Raw genomic sequence first — 12,625 nt, forward strand, 5'->3', positions numbered from 1 at the left:
AAGCCACATCAGTGTGTAAAGGATATCACCACATGGGCTCAGGAACACTTCAGAAACCCACTGTCAGTGACTACAGTTGGTCGCTACATCTGCAAGTGCAAGTTAAAACTCTCCTATGCAAGGCGAAAACCGTTTATCAACAACACCCAGAAACGCCGTCGGCTTCGCTGGGCCTGAGCTCATCTAAGATGGACTGATACAAAGTGGAAAAGTGTTCTGTGGTCTGACGAGTCCACATTTCAAATTGTTTTTGGAAACTGTGGACGTCGTGTCCTCCGGACCAAAGAGGAAAAGAACCATCCGGATTGTTATAGGCGCAAAGTGTAAAAGGCAGCATGTGTGATGGTATGGGGGTGTATTAGTGCCCAATACATGGGTAACTTACACATCTGTGAAGGCGCCATTAATGCTGAAAGGTACATACAGCTTTTGGAGCAACATATGTTGCCATCCAAGCAACGTTACCCTGGACGCCCCTGCTTATTTCAATGCCAAGCCACGTGTTACATCAACGTGGCTTCATAGTAAAAGAGTGCGGGTACTAGACTGGCCTGCCTGTAGTCCAGACCTGTCTCCCATTGAAAATATGAAGCCTAAAATAGCAGAAGGGAGACCCCCGGACTGTTGAACAACTTAAGCTGTACATCAAGCAAGAATGGGAAAGAATTCCACTTCAAAAATGTGTCTCCTCACTTCCCAAACCTTTACTGAGTGTTGTTAAAAGGAAAGGCCATGTAACACAGTGGTGAACATGCCCTTTCCCAACTACTTTGGCACGTGTTGCAGCCATGAAATTCTAGGTTAATTACTATTTGCCAAAAAAAAAATAAAGTTAATGAGTTTGAACATCAAATATGTTGTCTTTGTAGCATATTCAACTGAATATGGCTTGAAAATGATTTGCAAATCATTGTATTCCGTTTATATTTACATCTAACACCATTTCCCAACTCATATGGAAACGGGGTTTGTAAAAAAAATATGGTTTGTTGCCTGGAAAAACTCACAAAATGCTCGCTTAGCGCAGCTGTCTGACAAAAAAAAATGTTTTTTATTGACACTAAGATAATGTTATAAGGATGTAACAACGCTATTGTTGTTTCTACAACTAGAAACGCTCGTCATGTCGCAGTTTAAGGACAAGGCGTCCAAGCTGTGAGTGCCACATTCTTCCCTTATTGCCAGCTCTATATATAGTCTTTGCATTAAAACGCCACATTTCACAGCTGTTTCGCCGCTGAGGAAGTGTTCAACAACGCTAATGAACATGACCTAAATAGTTTAGCCAGGTGTGACCGACGTCGCTGGAATAAAAAGGCGTTTACGCATTGTGACGTGTCACGACGGCCATCTTGCAAAGGTCACGTCGTACGCCAGGAAGCTCATGGCTTCCGCTTGCTTTTTGTTTGCAACCGAGTGAAAACACGCCAAACGTTCCAATCTGGGCCATAAAAACACTTGGATTCAATTAAAAGCGGCGAGGATTGGAGCGCAGGTAAATAGTGCACATTAACGCCGACACAGTCAGCAGTATAAACGTAATTCTCTTGTGTTTCTCATCAGAGAACTTGATTAAACTTTCATTTAGTGTCTCGGTGTGGAATGGATTCCTAAAAAGCTCTGCTGAGTTTACTGCCGTTATAGCATGTTTTTTTTTACTTTTCAGACATCTTCTTTGCAGGGAAAATAGCCGCTTTCTATTTAATTTGGCATCCATTTATATTACTTTTTTTTACAAGACATGATTAAAACAATTAACCGTAAAAATATCATGTACGTATTCATATATTAACATGTATCCACTTGTAATTTCTCCAGGTAAAATATAGTATGAAATTATTCCATAAGGATAATTAAGCATGTTCTCTTTTGCTGAGGTTAGATAATGACAAATCCTATTTTTTAACATTAAATTATATTTTTTCTGTTTTTTTTAATATATAATTGTGTAAAATAATTTAGTAATTAAAAAAAAAAAAACATTTGTATTCAATCTAATTAACATTAACAATTATTTTTAAATTATATTTAAAAAATTGTAAATAATTATATTATTTTAAAAAGTGTATTGCCAAATATTAATGTCTAACCTTATCAAAAAAATATGAAATGCATAAAACCAAATTAATTATTTTAATTACTTTATATTTTTTCTATATTTTAATCTTCCTCAGTTTTGTGTTATTAAACATGTATTGTATTTATTAGTTTTTTATTTATTTATTTATATATATATATATATATATATATATATATATATATATATATATATATATATATGTGTGGGAAAAAAATCACAAGACTATTTCATCTCTACAGGCCTGTTTCATGAGGGGTTTACCTCAATCCTCAGGAGATTTTCTCTGTGAGTGCCACATTCTTCCCTTATTGTGAGGGGTTTACCTCAATCCTCAGGAGAAAATCTCCTGAGGATTGAGGTAAACCCCTCACAATAAACCCCTCATGAAACAGGCCTGTAGAGATTAAATAGTCTTGTGATTTTTTTCCCACACATACATATTACGCTCTACCACGGTATCGAGCACTATTTTTTGGATAATCTAATTAAGACATATATATATATATATATATATATATATATATATATATATATATATATATATATATATATATATATATATATATATATATATATATATATATATATATATATATATATATATATGTATAGATAGAGGAAATTAGAGGAATTTACAGCCAAAAGACGTTTCATTTCACATTTTAAATGCATTTAATTTAAATAAAATTGTATTATTTTACTATTCTTTAATAGTCTACTAATTTAATGCATTGTTCAACTTTACAAAACATTTCACAACTAAATAAAATAGAAATAATTTTAATCCATTTAAAAACAATATATTTATTGCTACATATTTTTTTGGCATTTTAATAGATTTTAAATAAATACAATTAAAATATGGCATCATTATTTTTCTATTATTGTATTTTTTTTTAATAATTGTCCCAATTTCCCACGTCCTTGAACGGCAGCTAAGTCCAAGGGTGGGCAAACTACGGCCTGCAGGCCACATCCGGCTCGATGGTCTGTCACAGGGCTACCTCTCTACCTGCCTGGTATCTACCGCCCCACCCCTCTGGGCCTTATTCGGACTTTATTGGGGAATTTTCAGAGTTTGTCGCTGATCTAGTGAGGCATGCAGATATTATAATTATAATGGGGGATTTTAATATCCATATGAATATTCCATCAGACCCTCCGTGCGTGGCGCTCCAGACTATAATTGATAGCCGTGGTCTTACACAAATAATAAACAAACCCACGCATCGCAACGGTAATACGATAGATCTGGGTAATATCATATTGTGAGCACTCATGTCCGTACAAGAAAAGCTGCAGGAAAATTAAAAAGGGGGAGAAAATCCTCATGGCGCCCGTGCAGATGAATTCCTCCGAGCGAGACGGTTAATTCCCCCGACAGACGGCGAGTTGAGCAGAAGGCGGAATTATGGAAGCAATCGTCTCGGGCTACTCTTCGCCTTGCACACACACATACACAAAAAGAGATACACACGGTAGTGTTGAGATGCGACGCAGGGAAAAAAAAACCAGCAGGTAGTGTTGAGTGGGAGTGTGCAAGGGCCGTGGGAAAGACTGACCTCGGCCTAACCAACAAACACCCAGCAAAATCAACTCAAGATGTTGTTCCCATCACATTTTCTTGGAAATGTATAGAAATAGTTTCCCATCTGATGCACTTTGTATGCACCTTCCATTCAAACACAGCAAATCCCATTTTACATGTTCCCACATCTATACATACATATCCTAATCTCCTTACGTATACATCCCTTTTGACTTCTGGTCCATTCTTTGATCCCAATCAGGGCCAAAAAAAACCAAAACGATTCACGCTGCTGCTCGAGTCGCCTGTGAGGATTATTGTTCGCTTTCATCTCAATATGTCGACTGTCAGCGCCACTTTGTACTGATCGAGGTAGCGTTTGTTTCATTTTCCTATGTCACGGTAAACACACACACGTACATTAGCACACATGCTAACAAGCTGTGGGCTTGTGTGGCGTGGGCGTCAAGCTGTGACTGGCACTGTCAGATTAGCCCATTTAGGAAGCACATATGCTTCATTGCAGTTTTGCTGCGGGAAGCTGGAATGTTGTCGCACATACTCGCCTATAGCGCTGCCAGACTTAGGACTCCCACACAAACATGCGCTTGCTGCGCCTTAAATCTCCTGCTGAACGCTTCTTCAGTTGATCACGATATGTTTACACGTTTTGTTAGTGGCGCGTGTTGCAAAATACTTCTAATGCTTCACAAAACGGCGTTAAAAACAACCAAAACAAAGCAAAATCCAAACACACTAATATATTCAAAATAAACACTTTTTTTTTTAAAGAAAAAATGCTAAAAAATATTGCTTGTATTAAATGATTCAAGAAAATGTATTATATTTTAAATTTGTTTTAAAATGCAATATAAAAGCATCACAAGTCTACACAAACATGTCTGGCGACATTTATGAAAGTTGTTTAGCATTAGAGATGCACGCTAATATATACAAAATAAGCACCTTTTTTTAAAATTGAAAAAATGCTAAAAAAATTATATTGAAAATATTGCTTGTATCAAATGATTCATGAAAATTTATTATTTGAAATTTGTTTTTAAATGCAATATAAAAGCATCACAAATCCACGCAAACATGACTAATGACGTTTATGAAAGTTGTTTAGCATTAGAGATGCATGCTAATATATACAAAATAAGCACCTTTTTTTAAAAAGAAAAACTGCTAAAAAAAATTATATTGAAAATATTGCCTATATCAACTTATTCATGAAAATGTATTATATTTGAAATTTGTTTTTAAATGCAATATAAAAGCATCACAAGTCCACGCAAACATGGCTGACGACGTTTATGAAAGTTGTTTAGCATTAGAGATGCACGCTAATATATACAAAATAAGCACATTTTTTAAAAAAAGAAAAACTGCTAAAAAAAATTATATTGAAAATATTGCTTGTATCAAGTTATTCATGACAATTTATTATATTTAAATTTTGTTTTAAAATGCAATATATAAGCATCACAAGTCCACGCAAACATGGCTGACGACGTTTATGAAAGTTGTTTAGCATTAGAGATGCACGCTAATATATACAAAATAAGCAAAAAAATTTTTAAAGAAAAACTGCTAAAAAAAATTATATTGAAAATATTGCTTGTATCAACTTATTCATAAAAATGTATAATATTTAAAATTTGTTTTTAAATGCAATATATAAGCATCACAAGTCCATGCAAACATGTCTGATGACATTTCTTAAAGTTGTTTAGCATTAGAGATGCACGCTAATATATACAAAATAAGCACCTTTTTTTAATAGAAAAAAATACTAAAACAATTACATTGAAAATATTGCTTGTATCAACTTATTCATGAAAATGTTATATATTTGAAATGTGTTTTAAAATGCAATATAAAAGCATCACAAGTCCACGCAAACATGTCTGACGACATTTATGAAAGTTGTTTAGCATTAGAGATGCACGCTAACATATAAAATAAGCACCTTTTTTTAAAAAGAAAAAATGCAAAAAAAATTATATTGAAAATATTGCTTGTATCAAATGATTCAAGAAAATGTATTATATTTAAAATGTGTTTTAAAATGCAATATAAAAGCATCACAAGTCCACACAAACATGTCTGGCGACATTTATGAAAGTTGTTTAGCATTAGAGATGCACGCTAATATATACAAAATAAGCACCTTTTTTTAAAATGGAAAAAATGCTAAAACAATTACATTTAAAATATTGTTTGTATCAACTTATTCATGAAAATGTTATATATTTGAAATGTGTTTTAAAATGCAATATAAAAGCATCACAAGTCCACGCAAACATGTCTGACGACATTTGTGAAATTTGTTTTTAGACCAAACTAAAAAAAAATTACATGACAAAAATTATGATATTAATGCAAATAAAGTAACAGACTTATGGAGAAGTTTGTTTTCCTGCAGGGAAGTGGTCATCTAGTATTAAAGCTACATGCTAAAAGCTAATGGCTATGCTAACAGGAACCTAATAGTTTAAATTTTCTGATAAGAACTGGTTGTTTAGCATTAGAGGTTCATGCTACAAGCGAGTGGCTACGCTAACAGAAAACATGAGTTTTTAAACCAAACTAAAGAAAAAAATTACATGACAAAAATACGATATTAATGCAAATAAAGTAACAGACTTATGGAGACGTTTGTTTTCCTGCAGGGAAGTGGTGACTTAGCATTAAAGCTACATGCTAAAAGCTAATGGCTATGCTAACAGGAACCGAATCGTTTTTTTTCCTGCTAGGAACTGGTCGTTTAGCATTAGCGGTGCATGCTACAAGCTAACAGAAAACATGAGTTTTTAGACCAAACTAAAGAAAAATTACATGACAAAAATTATGATATTAATGCAAATAAAATAACAGACTTATGGAGAAGTTTGTTTTCCTGCAGGGAAGTGGTCATCTAGTATTAAAGCTACATGCTAAAAGCTAATGGCTATGCTAACAGGAACCGAATCGTTTTTTTTCCTGCTAGGAACTGGTCGTTTAGCATTAGCGGTGCATGCTACAAGCTAACAGAAAACATGAGTTTTTAGACCAAACTAAAGAAAAAAATTACATGACAAAAAATACAATATTAATGCAAATAAAGTAACAGACTTATGGAGAAGTTTGTTTTCCTGCAGGGAAGTGGTCATTTAGCATTAAAGCTACATGCTAAAAGCTAATGGCTATACTAACAGGAACCTAATAGGTTTTTTTCTGCTAAGAACTGGTCGTTTAGCATTAGAGAAATACACAAAATAGTGCTGCTAGGATCCTGATGAGAGTGCGGAAATACGGCCATATCACACCAATTCTCAAATCCCTTCACTGGCTTCCTGTTCCACTCAGGATTGAATACAAAGTCTCCCTACTAACCCACCAGTGCCTCCATGGAAATGCCCCCCCTCTACCTCAAGAACTACTCACCCCCAAATCCTCCACACGACAGGCTAACCTCCTCCAACCTCCGAGGACAAAGCTACGAACAATGGGAGACCGGGCTTTCTGCTCCGCCGCTCCCAGTCTGTGGAACGCTCTCCCTGACCACCTGAGGGCACCACAGACTGTGGATGCTTTTAAAAAAGGCTTAAAAACCCTTCTTTTTAAAAAAAGCCTTTTTTTTTTTAGATATATGCATACTAGTTCTAGCTATTAGGCTGTTCTAGTTTTTATTTTATTTTATTTTTTATTATGTTTTTGTTTATATTTTTTCTTAATACACTGTAGCACTTTGAGGTTGTTTACTCAATGTAAAGTGCTTTTTACAAATAAAATCTATTATTATTAGAGGTACATGCTAGAAAACCTGAGTTTTTAGACCAAACTAAAAAAAATAATAATAATAATACAAATAAAGTAACAGACTTATGGAGAAGTTTGTTTTCCTGCAGGGAAGTGGTCATCTAGCATTAAAGCTACATGCTAAAAGCTAATGGCTATGCTAACAGGGTGAAACTACTGAAAGGAAAGCACGCATGCAACTAGGGCTGCAACTAACGATTAATTTGGTAATCGATTAATCTGTCGATTATTACTTCGATTAATCGATTAATAATCGGATAAAAGAGACACACTACATTTCTATCCTTTCCAGTATTTTATTGGGGGAAAAACAGCATACTGGCACCATACTTATTTTGATTATTGTTTCTCAGCTGTTTGTAAATGTTGCAGTTTATAAATAAAAGTTTATTAAAAATAAAAATTAAAAAATTAAAAATATTTAAAAAATAAATAAAATTAAAAAAAGCCTCTGCGCATGCGCATAGCATAGATCCAACGAATCGATGACTAAATTAATCGGCAACTATTTTTATAATCGATTTTAATCGATTAGTTGTTGCAGCCCTACATGCAACACTTGTACACTGTATAAGCCAACACTGACTTACCTTTGCACAACAACAAAAGCACTTTTAAATGTCAATAATCGACACAAATGTTAAAAAGTCAATTAGGCGCTAATTGACTCCCAGTTTGTTTGGCAGCCATTTTTGTTTGAGGTACTTAGCCAAGCAAGTGCGGAATAATGTCCTACCTTAAAGAGGCGCAGGATGTTGGCCACCATGATGGACACGGAGCTCGCCGCGGCTCCGATGACGCCCACGATTTTATCCGGCTTGGTAAAGATGGGCGGGTCCCCGTTAGCGCAGCGCACGTCCGAGCCGTCCCTCTCGATGAGCGCCTGCACGAAGGTCAGCGACTGCTCCAGCGCGTAGGTGTCCCTGGAGCAGGTGTCCAGGATGCGGGCCCCCAGCGTGATGTTGGGCAGCAGCTCGGGGTCCTTGTTGATCAGGTCGATGGCGAACATCATGGCCTCCAGCCGGTGGATGCCCTTCTCCTTCTTCAGCTCGCCGCACGGCGTGCCGCGGTCGCCCCGCGAGTGCACCGGGAACAGGCCGCCCAGGATGATGTCGCCGTCCAGCCGGATGGAGTGGGCATACTCGGGCGCCGCCTGGGGTTCGGCGGTGGGGACGCGCTCAGGGGCGGCGGCGGCGGCGGCGGCGGGGAGAAGGCAGGCGTAGGAGACCAGGAAGAAGACGGCGGGGTGAGGGGTCCACTGGGGCTCCATCTTGGACGCGAAGAAGGGAAGTATCCTCAAGTACTTTCTAGCGGGGGAGGGACGGCGACTGGAGCCAAACCGAGCCCCACGACGGAGACATATTCCAAGAGGCGCCACAAGGGGGGGCTAAAGGAGAGTTTTTTCCCGAAAATAACGTTTGGGGGTCCACCGACCGCTCACATCTTCCGTGGAGTCTGCTGGGGGAAACAAACGCGAGACGATATCGTCAATTGACAAACGTAAACAAAACAAAAAACATGGCCGACATACGCCATTTGTTCGCCAATCAAAGTAACCCAGATACGTCATAACTCAAAAAGTCCAGATCGGATAGAATTTGGTGCTAAGCATTGTAATAACCTAAGGATCACTGAATTCTGTTGTTGACGCTAATTAGCATTGTTAGCATTATTAGCATCAACTAGCAACGTCGCACAACCATCAGAAATGGCTGTCGTGGTGGCTTTTGGAGGTCGATCATTTTGGTTTTGTTTATGATCTCGTTTTGTGGGTTAAAAAAAAATGCGGACAACAATGTACGCTTATTGCTACAACTCGAAAAGCAGAAAATCGGATTTGAATGAAAATTTGCGCTAAGCTTTGTAATAACCCAAATATCACGTCTTTCTGATGTAGACCCAAATTAGGAACCTTTCAGTATTTCAATATATCAATATTTTATGGGTTAAACCAAAAATTCGGAGAGCGATGTATGAGGTACCACAAGGGGGGGCTAAAGGAGAGTTTTTTCCGAAAATAACATTTGGGGGTCCACCCACCGGTCACATCTTCCGTGGAGTCTGCTGGGGGAAACAAACACGAGACGATATCGTCAATTGACAAACGTAAACAAAACAAAAAACATGGCCGACATACGCCATTTGTTCGCCAATCAAAGTAACCCAGATACGTCACAACTCAAAAAGTCCAGATCGGATTCGGATAGAATTTGGTGCTAAGCATTGTAATAACCTAAGGATCACTGAATTCTGTTGTTGACTCTAATTAGCATTGTTAGCATTATTAGCATCAACTAGCAACGTCGCACAACCATCGGAAATGGCTGTCGTGGTGGCTTTTGGAGGTCAATCATTTTGGTTTTGTTTATGATCTCGTTTTGTGGGTTAAAAAAAAAATCGGACAACAATGTACGCTTATTGCTACAACTCGAAAAGCAGAAAATCGGATTTGAATGAAAGCTTTGTAATAACCCAAAGATCACATCTTTCTGATGTAGACCCAAATTAGGAACCTTTCAGTATTTCAATATATCAATATTTTATGGATATAGTATCCCAGGTGGTTTAAAATACAAATCCGTGATCCACAATAGAAAAAGGAGAGAGTGTGGAATCCAATGAGCCAGCTTGTACCTAAGTTACGGTCAGAGCGAAAAAAGATACGTCCTGCACTGCCTCTCAAGTCCTTCACTGTAACGTTCCTCATCTACGAATCTTTCATCCTCGCTCAAATTAATGGGGTAATCGTCACTTTCTCGGTCCGAATCTCTCTCGCTCCATTGTAAACAACGGGGAATTGTGAGGAATACTAGCTCCTGTGACGTCACGCTACTTCCGCTACAGGCAAGGCTTTTTTTTATCAGCGAGCAAAAGTTGCGAACTTTATCGTCGATTTTCTCTACTAAATCCTTTCAGCAAAAATATGGCAATATCGCGAAATGATCAAGTATGACACATAGAATGGATCTGCTATTCCCGTTTAAATTTTAAAAAATCATTTCAGTAGGCCTTTAATGCATCCAGCGGGGCATCACAACAAAATGAGGCATAATAATGTGTTAATTCCACGACTGTATATATCGGTATCACTTGATATCGGAATCGTTAATTAAGAGTTGGACAATATCGGAATATCTGCAAAAAAAGCCATTACCGGACATCTCTACTAATAAGTGTTTGAACGCTGAAACAAAGTCCTCCGTTCTTGGTCCGAGTTGAGGGACGTGAGCTAATCCCGACTTCAACACGACGCTTTGTGGCGACGCCTTCATATTCAGGCCAGGGTTATTATTAAGAACGTCCCGTTTGCCTCGATACGCGAAACAAAAACCCACACTTGCTTTTTGTGACGAAGATTAGCCCGCTAATTAACTCAGCCGCTCAAACGCTTCTTTTTTTTTCTCTGCACAACTACGCTAAGCTAATTAATTCGCTGGAAGCTGGGAAAGTAAATAGACTTGTTTTTGCACGTTCAATTCACACGTAAAAATGCTTTTCTTTTTTTTTTTTTTTTTAAATTGATCGGCACTGATGCAGAAAAAGTGTACCGGGGACGCAGTTCAGGGTCTGGAGAGTTTTGCAATGTGAGCTTAACAGCTCTCCCCTCCGTGAATCCATCTCTAATTCAATTGTGTCCCAATTAATTTGTCACTTTGTGGCGTCTTGAAAAGGAATTAGGTCAAAGCGGCTCAAAGGCAGGCTATGATGAAGAAGCTGCGCTTTACAGAATATAGGTTGGCCGCTCCTGCTAACATTCTCCGCTCTGCAGTTCTGTTTGCTCCGCACTTTCTGCTCCTGAAGGCCACTTGATCATCGGCACCTTCCACTTGAAGGTAACATGGAGTGCAATACCTAATGCGGCCAGAGGGGTCGTTGCTACCGTCGAGGTACAGATTTGGATGAAACGTGGCACCTGGCGTCCTAACTAGAGATGTCCGATAATATCTGCCCGTCGATATTATCGGCCGATAAATGAGTTAAAATGTAATATCGGGAATTATCGGTATCGTTTTTTTTATTATCGGTATCGTTCTTTTTTGTTTTGTGTTGTTTTTTGGGGGGTTTTTTTATTAAATCCACATAAAAACACAAGATACTTACAATTAGTGCACCAACCCAAAAAACCTCCCTCCCCCATTTACACTCATTCACACAAAAGGGTTGTTTCTTTCTGTTATTAATATTCTGCTTCCTACATTATATATCAATATATATCAATACAGTCTGCAAGGGATACAGTCCGTAAGCACACATGATTGTGCGTGCTGCTGCTCCACTAATAGTACTAACCTTTAACACTTAATTTTACTCATTTTCATTCATTACTAGTTTCTATGTAACTCTTTTTATATTGTTTTACTTTCTTTTTTATTCAAGAAAATGTTTTTAATTAATTTATCTTATTTTATTTTATTATTTTAAAAAAAAGGACATTATCTTCACCATACCTGGTTGTCCAAATTAGGCATAATAATGTGTTAATTCCACGACTGTAAATATCGGTATCGGTTGATATCGGTATCGGTTGATATCGGTATCGGTTGATATCGGCATCGGTAATTAAAGAGTTGGACAATATCGGAATATCGGATATCGGCAAAAAGCCATTATCAGACATCCCTAGTTTTTATCCATTCAGCATTCTTATGTTGCCATACTGTACCAAATAATAATAATAATAATAATAATAGATTTTATTTGTAAAAAAAACAACAACCTCAAAGTGCTACAGTGTATTAAAAAAAAGGGTTCAAACACTGATGACATCTATTAAACAGACAAGAAGCAAGGAATCATGCAGCGACAGAGTTCAATTTAGCTCATGGGGAGAACGTATGGAGCTGCACACTTAGTCACAGTCTCGCCCTACGCTCTAAGGTTCAGCTCCCGCGTCCCTCTATTTATTCAGGAGTTCCACAGTCAACATCACTAAGGCCGCCTCTAAAAAGGAGTGGTCACATATATTATGCAAAGCGGGTCCAGTACGCACAATACGTGACGGAATGTGCTGGGGGGGCCTCGTGATTTCGCCGTGTCTCCGCTTTGTCTGCGTGTTGTCATCTTATCTTCGTTGAGGTCCTTGAAGTCCTTGGCTGTTAGCGGGCTAAAACAAAGATAACATCTGCGGCTGAGGCCACCCCTCGGACAAGGAGTTTCGTCCTTGTACGGATACAAAAGTCTAACTTGAGCACAATAGCTAATAACTAAAGCAA

General features: G+C 37.7%; 1 protein-coding gene across 1 annotated transcript in view; it reads right to left on the minus strand.

Annotated features, from left to right (window-relative positions):
• grm8a (glutamate receptor, metabotropic 8a) overlaps positions 1-12,625 on the minus strand; it is a 474,494-nt gene that overhangs the window by 454,410 nt on the left and 7,459 nt on the right. The window contains 1 exon segment of the mRNA XM_062066580.1: positions 8,149-8,870. Within this exon segment, the coding sequence (XP_061922564.1) occupies positions 8,149-8,682 (534 nt within the window). The 5' untranslated portion in view covers positions 8,683-8,870.

Source organism: Entelurus aequoreus, linkage group LG12, assembly GCF_033978785.1.
Source record: "Entelurus aequoreus isolate RoL-2023_Sb linkage group LG12, RoL_Eaeq_v1.1, whole genome shotgun sequence".
Taxonomy (NCBI): Eukaryota; Metazoa; Chordata; class Actinopteri; order Syngnathiformes; family Syngnathidae; genus Entelurus; species Entelurus aequoreus.